A 12412-nucleotide genomic window follows, 5' to 3' on the forward strand; every position below is an offset into this window, starting at 1 on the left:
AGAATGTCAGACACCTTGCTTTCAACAGATGTAAGGCTGCTGAGAGCCCTGGCCTGGGGTTCAGGACCTCAGCTGCAGCCTGCCCACGGCTGCTGAGTGAGAAAGTGAGAACGTGGCCAGGAGACCCTGTTTCTGCTGAGGTGGGCGTGGAGCAGAGGCCAGACTTGTGCTGCCAAAGGGGCTCAGAGGCCCCCTCCTGGGTGCCAGCTCACCCCAAGTCCTCTTGCCCTGGGCAGAGGCAGGTTTGTGTTTCTGACTCTAAGGCCTAACAGAAGGACCACTTTCACTGCTTCTCCTTAATCCTCATCTTAGAACCTTGTGGTTTAAGAGTGTAAAGGGTTTTACAAGCCCTCATTCTGCGGTTGGGAGACTGAGGCCCCGGAAATGAAGGGAGCCTAATCACTCCAGGCGTGAGTGACAGCACGGAGCCATTTGCACGTCCTGGTTCACACTTGCTGCCATGGCCTTGTCTGGCAGGAACGCCTGGCCGAGGTTCCATCGCCCAACTGGATGGATTCCTTGAGGAGATCTCTTCCCTGCCACTCGGGAGCTGGGTCCTAGGGAGGGGTTTGGGTAACGTTGGATGGGAAAGGGGTGTCTGAGGTCCCCAGGACAACGGGGAGCATGTGAGCTGGGGCCCAGGTCAGTGATGTAGTGGCATGCCACGTGGTCTCTGGCCTCTCTGATGGGACCTCCGTCAGGCACTTGGCAGGGTCCTCGGCTCAGTCCCTGAGCCCCTTTCCCCCGGTCACTTCTGTATGCACGTACAGGGCCTGCCATTCCTGTGCAGCGTGGGTAGACCAGGTCATAAGCGGGCGAGATACCAGCTGTGTGCCCTGGGGGTCCTGAGGCTGGAGCCCGGTGTCTGGCTTTTGGTGGTGAACCCAGAGCCGGAGCCGGTTACCTGACACTCTTCCCTTTCCCTCATCCCGGGCTGGGCCTCGCTGCTTGCTGCCCAGTACGAGGGCTCCTGCAACCCTGGCCAGCAGCTTCCTCGCCTTCCCCATCCGCACGGACGTGGCCTCCTCAGGGAGTCGCCCGGGGCAGCGTGCCCTGGGGACAGACTGTGTCTGCGTCTTCTGTCCCTCCTCTGCCCTGCCCTTGGCCTCCTGGGTCTGAGCGCCTGGCAAGGCTCCTTGCTGGGTAACCGCATCTGTGGGCTCTGGGGCCCCCACATGGGTCCCTAAAAGAGGTGCTGACTTCAAGGGAGAGGAGTAGAGAACAGTCCCTTCAGCCTCCTGTCCGGGGTCTTCTCTGAATGGAGACCCCCGGACGGCCAGAGGCAGCCGTGCCTGTCCCAGCGCTGATGGCGGGAGTCTCTTTCCCTGTCCCCTCACAGCAGGAGGCGCCGCTCCAGCTGGCTCTTCAGAGGAGGCGGGGTTTGGCAGCAGTTGGCAAGGGGGCTCTTCAATGCCCCTGGCGGGGCTGGGTCCCAGCTGCCCCTCTTCTCCACACTGCTGCCCCCGGGGCTGAGGAGCCCCTCTCCCGTGCCCCTGGCTCCCGCATCCACGCCAGCCACGTGCCTTCGCTCCGCGCGCTCATCTCTTTCCTGGGCGTATTTTAACGTCTGTAACCCATCTGGGTAACAGCAGACACATCCTGCTGGGCTGCTGTGAGGAACCCCAGTATGGGGGACACGGCCCATTATCTGTGCCCGGACTGGGCATCCCCCAGCCTCTGGCCACGGCACCGCTGAGTGGGGCAGGCCGGGCCCGCCCTCGCCCTGCGCTCCATCCCCGAGTCTCCGGGAGCTCCACCTAGTCAGCGGCGTAGCCGTGGTGCAGATCTCTCCTTTCCCGTGAGGCCCTGTCCTGCGAGGTGCACAGGTTTGCCTGGCTCGTTAGTGTTGCCATTCAAGAGCGACTGGGCCAGCATGCAGGGGACTCCGGGCACCCCAAAGGCTCTGCCCCTCCCTGCCACGGCCCCCGCTCCTGGGGCCCTGCGGGATGAGGTGACTTTGCCGAGCAGTCTCTCCTCCCCTCCCCTCCCCGGTAAAGCTTGAAGCCCTCTGCAGGCATGGTTCCTTGGTGTGAACTTCCCAAAGGAAATTCAGCCCCCGTGGCAAGCTAGAAAGCAGCAGGTCTCTCAACCCCACGAGCACGCGAACTCCTTAGGTTACCTGAAGGAGGAGGGCCTTGGAGAGCCTGCTCATCTGCTGCTGTGCAGATTCATTCGTGGCCTCCTTTCTTGCTTCGAGGACCCCAGGCGCAGGACCTGTGCCTCAGGTGTGCACAGTGCAGGGACTGTTCATTCTCTCAGCAAACTGAGAATCCCCTGCTCTCGCTGGGCTAGGCCTCACCTCGGATGCTGGGATGCCCCACACCCCATCCTGCCCTCCCAGCTGCCAGCTGTCAGCAGCACAACCAGCGCAGCCCCCGAGGCTGTCCCAGAAGGCGTCTGTGACCAGCCCCCACCCTGCCGCCTCCCCGCAAATTAAAGAAGCACCTCTGAGAACTAAAGACCACAGCCCTTGTCCCTGCCCCAGGCTTGGGGTGCTGGTCATCACTGCGGCCAGGGCCCTGACCGTGCAGACCCTGCCCTGTACAGCAGCTCAGCCAGCACCACCAGGTCGTCAGCCTAGGCTGGCAGCGGGCCCAACACGGACCCTGGGGTTCTGGGAAGAAGTGGCCCGGTGTCTCCTGCAGTACCTTCCCCTGTGGAGAAAGCACTGGGGCTGCCCTTTGCCACCACACCTCCTTCTTTCCCCTTCCCCCAACCTCCCCAGCTATTACGAAGCTCCGGTGAGGCAAGCAGTGGTCATGTCACAGCCTTAATCCAGCCCCTGGCGTCAGAGACCAGGAGACCGAAGCCCAGAGGCCTGGGAGCCACCCGGGGTCGTGGTTTGAGGGTAGCAGAGCCAGATCTGAATCCACGCCTCCTGCCTCAGTCCCTGTTCTTCCCACGCCCCCCCGGCCTTCCCTGCCGCTGGTCCAGCATGTGGGCCCTGGTGTGTGGGTCCCTAGGCAGGTCTGCTGGGCCTTCCCCAAAACCGAGGCGCCCAGCGGCCTCACTGTGCAAGTTGGGCCCGGAGGTGGGTGAATGAGTCTGGGAGGTCAGCTGCGCAGCCCCCTGAAGTGACCCGCTGTGGGGAAGTTCAGTACCAGACTCCTGGGTTCCTTCCTCGAGTGGAGTCCGGGCCCCAGAGAAAGATCAGTAATAGAAACAGCGCTGAGTCCTCGCCCGGGGCCTGTGCTCAGGCCTCCCGCTGCACCAGGGTGGAGCCCTCCCCGTCTCCAGGCCAGCAGGGCGCTCCCTGCCTGCACTGTGGTCACCGTGGGGTCAGCGCCTGGCTGTGGCCTTGGCTCAGTCTGTGCTCCTCCCACCGCGCTGCTGGGCTTCCTGCCCCGGCGGTGACCGCTCTGGTCTGAGTGGTGCTCTGCCTTGCTCTGGTGCCTGGAGGCTGGGTGGGCACGGCGGAGTCCTGGCCCCTGAGAGCAGGGTCTGACTGGCGCTCTCCCCTCTTTCCCCAGGTGGCTGGAGATGCTCACGGTCTATCCCAGGACCAACAAGCAGAACCAGAAGAAGAAGCGGAAGGTGGAGCCCCCCACACCACAGGTGAGGGCGGGGCTGCCAGCTGGCATCCCCCTGGTGGAACTGGGGCAAAGAGAGTGCACCCCAGGAGGTTGGGGGGCTTCAGGACCCAGCCTAGACTAGGGCGCAAGGGAAAGGGGTCACGTCAGGGGTGAGGTGGCCATCAGCCCTGGGGTCCTTTCCTTCCTTCTGTTGGTCTGTGAGCTGCACACTCCTCTCCGAGCCACAGGGCAGGACCCCTACTGGGAGAGGGTGGCCTGCTGTGGAGCTGCCCCCAGAGGCATCCACCCCGCAGTCGGGGTGCTCAGCAGTAGCACAGTGCGTGTCCCTCGCCCTGACCGTCCTGCCAGCTGCTGGGGAGCCAGGAGCATGCCAGGAGGAAAGGTTTCAGCTCAGCTCCACTTCCCCCACAGAGGTGATTCTGCAGACAGTGGGCTGAACAGGGGGGCTGGGCAGGGGGGTCCTAGAGTGTCCCGGCCAAGTGAGGGGCTCTTGGGGGACCCCGCTTCTGCTCTGGGCTGACCATAAATGGAAGACACTGGCACTGGCCTTGATTTTGTGCCTCTGCCTCAGATCCTGTGAGACCAGAGTGGGAGGTGGCTGGGGTGGTCCCACCAGGTCCAGCCCTTCCCTCCCTGGCTGGCCTGTAGGGCCTCAGGGCACTGGAGGGATTCAGGGACTCAGTGAGCTGATGTGCAAAATGGGCCTGTTGAAGTCTAGTTCTCGGCTTCCCATGTGCGTGGAAGGAGGTACTGGGCCCGTCCTGGGTGCTCAGTGCAGTCGACCCTGGAACAACACGGGCTTGAGCTCTGTGGGCCCACTTTATGTGGGTTGTTTTCAATAGTAAGTCCTGCAGGACTGCACGGTCCACGGTTGGTTGAACCTGTGGACGTGGAGCCGCGGACACGGAGGAACCGCGGATACTGTAAGTCGTGCTGGATATTCGACCGCTCAGAGGGGCAGCGCTCCAACCCCTGCTTGTTCAAAGGACCAACTGTACATGTGATTCCTTTCCTCTCTGTCCCAAACTTTCCTGTTACTCAGTGCTCTTGCCTTGCCTGACTGAGCCTCACAGCTGAGAATGAACAGGATGGTGATCAGGGGTCCCATGGGCGACTCGCAAGCCCCAGAGCCTGACAGCCCTCCCGTGGAGAACCTGGTTACCCTCTGGGGCTCATCAGTCCCTGCTGGCTCCTCTGGGCTTCCCTGAGTGACAGAGGTCTGGGCAGGAGAGGGAGGTGTGTGCTGGCCCGGGTCCCCTTTCTCCTGCACGCCCCCTCAGACTCCCCTGGCACAGCTGCCCTGGGCTGCCGCACAGGCCCTCCTGCTGATGGAGAGTGGCCCCGGCGTGCTCTCAGCCGACGGTCCTGTCTGCCCTGTGTGCCCGCCCTCCCTGAAGGCTCCCAGGCCAGCATCCCCTTGGGAGGTAGTGTCCCTGGCAGGAAGTCGGCAAAATGGAATTGCACTCGTTCCTAGAGACGGAAAGTGGAGCTTCCTGCTGGGGAACAGCAGACACACAGGCAAATCCCCCAAGCTTCCTGATTTGAGAGAAAACCCCAGGCGGAATAAGGGTCCACTGCGTTTCCATAGCGATGCCTTGGAAACAGTGTTGGAGCAGAGCTCCTGCCTCCAAATAAGGCAAATACACATACAGAAGGCACTTTCAAACAGGCCGGGGAATTTGGTCGTGTCCCTGCTTCCCAGTTGTCCCTTCCCCTGTGACATCCTCTCCCCGCAAATGCTGCTTCACATTTTGGGTTGGTAGCAGGAGCCATGTGATTGCAGGGTGGGGAGATCACCCACTTCCCCGAGGGTCCCTTAGAGCCCAGGGAACTGAGGTCCCAGCCTCCTCTGCTCAGCCTCTGGCAGGGTCTCTTTTCTGCCCTGGCTCCCCCGAGCATCCCCTTCAAGGCCGCTGATTTCTGGAAGCTGTGAGCCTTCATCAGGGACAAGCCCCTGTCAGTCAGTCTCGTGGAGGGCTGTGGGGCCTGTCCAGAGGAGACTTGGGTCCGGGGGGCAGGGGAGGGTCTCTGGGCAGGCCTCCCCTCGGCAGCTCAAGATGGAGCTGTGGGGAAAGCCTGATGCCTTAGGGTCCCCCGTAGAGACAAGAACCCAAGACGCCATACCTAGCCTTTTTCTCATGGCCCTGGAGTTCGGGATCAAACCAGCTGGGGGCTGGAGGTGTCCCTTTGCTGCACCCCACGCTCTAGGAACTCAGGCGGGCAGGGGAGCCCGGGGTCCTGTTTCGAGGAGGGTGTTCAGGCATTTGGGAGTTGGGGCCTTGGAGCGCACGGGCACCCCTCAGACACGAGGGAGGATGAGGATTGGGCTGTGGGGGAGACAGACATCCTCTCTTCCCGGGGCGGGGGTCCCAGCAGAGCCCAGGGCAGTGTGGGAGACAGGCTGACCCTGACCAGAGCCTCCGAAGCTGGAGCCTGAGAGGCACAGGCTCCCAGGAGCTGCTTCTCGCTCAGCCTGTTTGAGGAAAGACTTCCTGGTAACGAGGTGCCTAGAGAGGAGGAGTGATCTCTCACTCAGGGTGTGACCAGCGGCCCTTACCTCCCTCTCCCCAAAGCCCAGAGCTGGGACTTGGGTGAGGCCAGGGGCCTTGTGTCTCCCAGCCCCGTGCGCAGGCCAGGGGCTCGGTCGTTGGGCAGAGCCCTGGGAGGCCGGATCCTCTGTCTCCTTCCTGCTCAGGCTCTTGGCCCTTGCTTCTTGGCCTTTCGTCAGAGACCCATAAAGCAGCAGACCTTTCTCCATGGGTGAGGCCCCGCGTCAGGCCCAGGGCACGGCCCACCTCAGGCCCACACGTGTGCTGTCAGCTGCCACCTCTTCTCAGGTGTCTTATTTTCCGCTTGGGTGCTTGCTGCGGCGCCCACTCCGGGTCAGGACCCTCCTTCTCACTGGGTCCCTGCTCAGCTTCCGTGCCCCGGAGGTAGAAGGCAAGGCTTTCTGTGAAACCCCCTCCAGGGGGGCCTGCTTATTAGCATGTGGAGGCTTCAGAGGCCCCTTGACGGGGGCCTGCCTTCCGGCCCTGCTTTCTCTTTCGTCTCTGCTTTGAAAACCCTTTCTGAGCAGCCAAACGGCACAGACTTTATTATGGCACTGACGGCCCTGGGCGCGCAGCTGTCCCGGCCACACAGAGACAGCACCTGGGAGCCTGGGCTTCCCCTCCTTCCTCTCGCACAGGCACCGGGGCTCTGTGTTGGCGTGAGCCCCAGCACCCTCCCTCCCACGATGGTGACAGCGTGGGGAGTGGGGGTGGTGCCATGTGGCCCTGGCCCCGCCCCTGCGAAGTCCGCTGTCCACCCAGCTGCTCTGGAGAGAAGCGACTTTACTTAGAAACCAGCCCCTCTCCTGCAAGCCACAGTGGCTTTGCTCCTGCTGCCAGACTGCCCTCCTGTCCCTGCTAACTCGGTGAGGCTTGGCATAGAGGCAGGAGAAAGCAGGGCTACCAAACGGAGGAAAAGAGCTCCCTGTGGACCTTGGCCGCTGTCCAGAGAACCCCAGGGCCCTTGTCCTCTGGGATGAGTCCCCAGAAGTGGGAGACCGGGAGGGATCTGTGGGTGCAACCAGCCCTGCGCAGGTTGGGGGCCCAGGCCCAGGAGGCAGGTCTGGGAGCGCTTGGTGCTGGGAAACGTGTTCCCTAAGCCCCCAGTCACTGCCCCTTGCATGTCAGGCCTGGGATTTCCTCTGCCTCTTGGGGGTCCTTGCAAGCCCACCCCCTACCCAGTGCTGGGCTCACCCCGGGCATCAGGGGGCGGGTATGCATGTGCCAGGGTACTACATTCATGGCGTGGGGCTGAGGGCACCGGCAGGAAGGCCCTTTCATCATGGGCACAGTGCCGCCCCTCCCCCTTGACCCTTTTTGGCGGCCTCTGTCTCCCTTGGTCCGGCCTCCCCTCCACAGAGGGGACAGATTCACGGAGCAAGGTCTTCAGGTCACCCCCACCCAGCTCTGCAGGAGGAATCTCAGCGCCACCCTGGGCCTGGCAGAGCCATGCCCAGCCTCTGAGCACAGGCCTCAGGTTGTTGGGAGGGGGCAGGGCAGCGGTACCCAGAGGGGCTTCTGCTTAGGAAAGCGTCGCTGCTGGGGTGTGGAGCAGGGGCCCCAGGGCCAGGCTTCCTCGGGTCATTGGAGCTGGTTCTCTTTTAGTCTCAGGAAACTGTCAGAAACCATGCCATGTTCTTCCAAGAAGTCCACTTCTTCCGTGGTGGGTCAGAGCTCTCAGGAATCTCCAGCTGGGGAGTCAGGTCTGCTAATGGCTCTGCCTGAATTGGGCGGTCGGGTGTGTCCTGGGTCTGTGGGAAGAGTCATCCTGGCTTTATCCCCTCCCAGGAAGCCTGAGATCCTACTTTGGACCTGGTGAAATGCCTGTCTCTCACTTTGGGACACAGGGTGCCTGGGCTTCTTGGTGGCTCCTCAGGGGTGCCTGTCCAACGTGAAGCCCCCTCTTGGGCCTTTCTCCTGCTCCTGGGGTGCCTGGTGGTGGAAAGTGCTCAGAGCCCCACTCCGCCTCTTACTGGCCGGGCGAGCGTGGGCTGCCGCCTCCTCTCAGCCCTGGCAGCCTCCCCTGCGGGGTGGTTGGTGAGGGCTGGAGGGTGTGGCACCCCGAGAGCCCAGCAAGCGGTCCCTGTGTTTTGGGGAAAGACAGCTGAGATGTGCCTCATTTACTGGGGGCGCCCAGAGCCACCCTGCTGGCAGCCCCTCAGCAGCAGGCACCCCAGCGCCCTGGGTGGGCAGGGACTCGGGCCCAGGGCCTGAGCAGGTGCCGCAGGGTGGCTGGGGTCCCAGCCTTGCCCGGTCTGGGCTCTAGGCTTGCAGTGTGGAGTTACAGTTCTCTGTGTGCTCTGGCCTTGGACTCTGTGTCTGGCTAAGTGCGTCCTGCACAAATGCTTCTCCCTCGGGGCAGCACCAGCTGGAGCGCTGGCAGGGGCTGCAGAAGAGGAAGAGCTGCCAGCCCAACCAGGACACCTCTGTCCTGAGCCTTCCCTTCTGGCATTCTGCGCCTCTGACACGGTGTAGCTGACCTTGGTAGCCAGGCACCCGGGCAGCTCAGACCCATGCGCTGGCTCAGACCGTGTGCTCCCGGGCCTGCATGGACACCGCTCTCCCCTGCAGGAGCCGGGGCCGGCCAAGATGGCTGTCACCAGCAGCGGCAGCAGCATCCCCAGTGCCGAGAAGGTTCCCACCACCAAGTCCACACTCTGGCAGGAAGAAATGAGGGCCAAGGACCAGCCCGATGGGAGCAGCCCGAGTCCAGCTCAGAGTCCCAGCCAGAGTCAGCCTCCTGTGGCCGGCACCCTGAGGGAGCCAGGGCTGGAGAGCAGAGATGGTAAGTGGTGGCCGGGCTGGCCCTCGTGCCCACCAGTCTTGGTGCCCCAGCTTGAAGCACTAGAACGGGCCTCCCGACAGAGCTGGTTCTGGGACTCGGGGCCTCTGAGCTGATCGTGAGCCCCGGGCCTCAGGCTCCCTCACCTTGTGTCTGTCAGCCCCGGGCCGGGCCTGGCCTGGTGTGGGACCCTGGAAGACAGCACCTGCTCTGTGAGCCCCAGGCAGGTGTCGTGAGAATCAGGATGCTCTGTAACGAGGTCTGTGTACAAGGGGGCCTCTGGTTCCTGTGTCTTGTGGCTGCTTCGTCTTCAAGTTATCTCTGGAGGCCCACTGTGTCCTGAGAGCAGCAGCAGTGAGGGCTGTCTCGTCCTGCTCTCTGTCCCATCCTGCCCAGGCGCCTGGGTGAAGCAGGGGAAGAGGATGCTGGGGAGGGAATGGTTGGCGTGACTGCGCTTCTCCACCTAGCACTTGGAGTCGCCTGAGCAGAAGCGGGCCGGCAGCCTCAGCCTCCCTCGTCCAGGCCCTAGAGGGCTCTGCACGAGACAGGCTGGCTGTGCCCTTTACACTTGTCCAGTCCGCTAGAGGTGCACGGACAGTTGGGACCCAGCTCGTTCAGGTGAAATGCATCTTGTACAGGCTCTGGGCAGAAGGTCCCTCAGTCCTCCCCAGGCAGCACACGCCTATCCACATCCAGAACCGTTCACTCCTCTCACTCCTGCCAAGGTGCTTCTCTGCCTGTCCCTCCAGAAGTGTACTTAAAGGTTGCATGGCCAGTTGTCCCTTGGATTCCTCCTTGATGTTCGGTAGGAGGTAGTTGTTGGTGGGACATCTCTCCTGGGAGAATCCTGCTCTCCCAGCGGAGCCCCCAGACTAGAAGCTCAGGGACCCCCTGACAGTCTGTCGGGGCAGCCCAGTAGGGAGAGGCAGGTAAGGGTAAGTTCCTCTCCTGGGGCTCTGCCCTGGGTGGCCACGCCAGCCTCTGGAGGTGGGAGGTAGAGAGGTGGCCTGTTTGGATCCATGTGCCCTTTTGAAAAGTCCTCAACCAGAGGTGGCAGCCGGCCCAGCGTGTCTCCTGTGCCCTCTTCCAGAGGAGGGCACCACAAGCAGCGAGCGTGTGGACTGTGGCCGCAAGGTCCGGGTGGAGAGCGGCTACTTCTCCCTGGAGAAGACCAAGCAGGACGCGAAGGCCGAAGAGCAGCAGCTGCCGCCGCCGCTCTCCCCGCCCCGCCCCGGCACCCCCACCAACAGGTACAGTGGCTCCGGCCCGCCCTCCCGGGGGCTTGGCCGCCCCCCTCCTCCCCCAGGTCCTCAGCCCTCTGGCCGAACCGTCTGCAGCGGCTCCTTCAGCTCCTTCGACACAGCCGGCCGGCCCCCTGCCCACGTGGACTCCAGCAGCGCTGGGGGGCGGGGTGCAGAGAGACCGGGGCGCGCCTCTGCCTTTAAAGCCAGCAGGCAGTATGCCACCCTGGCCGACGTCCCTAAGGCCATCAGGATCAGCCACCGAGAAGCTTTCCAGGTGGAGAGAAGGCGGCTGGAGCGTAGGACTCGGGCCCGAAGCCCTGGCAGGGAAGAGGTGGCCCGTCTGTTTGGCAACGAGCGGAGGTAAGGGCGGTGGGGTGGGGCGACTGGAGAGCCGTGTGCTCGCAAACATGGGTGCACACACTCCCCGACCCTCGCAGCCCCTGCCGTGCACACTCACATTCTCCTGGACACACACCCACCTGTGCACCCTGACACAATCGTGCATTCCATCACATTCTCGTACACCCTCTCACACACTCTGTTACACGTTTCCTCCCCGCCCCAACACACACACACACACACACACACACACACACACACACACACACACACACACACACACACACACACGAGTGCCTGGGGAGAGACAGGGTTTGGAGATGGGCCTGGGCCAGGGCTGGTGGAGGTGTGGGACTTGACTGTGGTCTGAGGGTAGGAGGGCCCTTCCCTCGTTCCCCTGGAGAGCGGGGGGCAAGGTCTTGCGTGGTTCCGTCCTGGAGGCCTCCAGGCCCAGGCCCGGACCAGAGCTCCCCAGAGCCCCGTCCAGTAGGAGCTTCCGCCTCTGGGTCTATAAATGAAGGCGTCTTCCCGGCAACAGGGCTGTCACCCAGCTGTGGGGCTGCTGGCGGGGTGTGAGCCTCTCGAAATGACTCCCGTTCTGGGAGAAGAAAATCCATAGTTTTCAGTACATTTCCAAAGAAGTTGCTTTCTAAATAAGAGGTTCAGACCCAAGTTCCACGAGTGTCTGTGGAGTGTCCTGCTGCCGCCCTCCCCCCGTCCAAGCCCAGCTCAGAGCTGGGGTGAGCTATGGGGACAGACCAGGTGGCCCTGGGCTCCCCCTCGAGGGGTTGGCTGGGAGCAGGTTGCTTTGCTCTCCTGCTCCCTTGCTTCTTAACCACCCACCCGCTCTCCCAAATGTCTCCTCCAGCACTGGGAAGAGAGAGAAGGAAGCAGAGGGTGCCTCAGTGCTGGGGAGGGGGAAGCTGACTGGTACTGGGGGGGCGCCCTCCAGTGTCTCTCTGCCTGGTTCATTAGTAACCTTGAGAGGTGTATGGCCACCCTGGTATGCAGGGGCAGAGACGGGGGTGCAGAAGCAGGGCGACTCGTCACGGGAGCTGCTTGGGACAGCAGAGCCACGACATAACCCCCAGGCCGGCCCTGGGAACAGGAGGGCCCTGCTCCCAGGATGGACCCGGGACAGGGCCGAGGCTGTCCTTAGCGCACTGAAGTATAAGTGAATGGACTTGCCAGATGTAGGCGGCCAGTGGGTCGGGGGGGGGGGTGGGGCGCTTCTTGCTGCATCCTGGAGGCCCCTGAGCGGGCAGCCACAGCCTGGCCTGGTTTGGCGGGGACCAAAGAATTAACATTCAGCGCACCTGCTTGGCTTGGAGTTCCCTCTCAGCTAGCAGCCCAGGCCACACGGCACCTCTGGGGCTTTGCTTCCGCCTGCTCTTTGCTACCACGGGGATGTGCTTTCACCTGGTGCAGGCTGCCCTGGGGGCCCTCTGCGCTGCATCCTAACACTGTCACGTCACTTTCCTACTGACCCTCATGACCTCTGACTGGCTGCTGTCACTCTCCGAGGCCTGTTCTCGGGTCCTGAGTAGCCGCCCCTCCCAGTGCTGGATTGGATTCCTGTCTCTGGTGCTGTGGAACAAGAACCCCACATTGGCAGGATGCCGGCCACCGTTACCCAGAGTAGCAGCTGCCCGGGAGCCTGACTCGGGGACCTCAGGGGTGGGTTTCCTGACAAGCCCTGGCCCGGAAGTAATCCTTCTCGGATGGCGAGCTGCTGCCGACTGAGTGTGGGGGGCCATGGCCCTGGTTGAACTGCTGGTGACTGACCCCAGAACCAGCTGCCCGCGGTTCTGCCCGCACCTTGGCTGGCAGCCTGGAGAGGTCGGGTTCCGTCCCGTCACCGGCCCACCTGGGAGGCCTTTGCTGGCACACCTGCAGGGCTTCAATGGACCCAAGTCTCAAAGGCCCCGCTTGGCAGAGTCGAGCGTGGCTGACTCCCTAGCAGGT

General features: G+C 63.0%; 1 protein-coding gene across 11 annotated transcripts in view; it reads left to right on the forward strand.

The window, feature by feature from the left end:
• The window catches only part of MPRIP (myosin phosphatase Rho interacting protein), a 135275-nt gene that overhangs the window by 78013 nt on the left and 44850 nt on the right, over positions 1–12412 (forward strand). For 10 of the 11 annotated variants that reach the window (XM_067021089.1, XM_067021090.1, XM_067021093.1 and 7 more), the window contains 3 exons: positions 3471–3555; positions 8654–8867; positions 9955–10114. In XM_067021089.1, coding sequence (XP_066877190.1) covers positions 3471–3555; positions 8654–8867; positions 9955–10114 — 459 coding nt within the window. Of the gene's footprint in view, positions 1–3470; positions 3556–8653; positions 8868–9954; positions 10469–12412 lie in introns of all 11 variants that reach the window. The other variant, XM_059048856.2, reaches the window with a different exon arrangement.

The sequence above is a fragment of the Kogia breviceps genome, chromosome 19, assembly GCF_026419965.1.
Source record: "Kogia breviceps isolate mKogBre1 chromosome 19, mKogBre1 haplotype 1, whole genome shotgun sequence".
NCBI lineage: Eukaryota > Metazoa > Chordata > Mammalia > Artiodactyla > Physeteridae > Kogia > Kogia breviceps.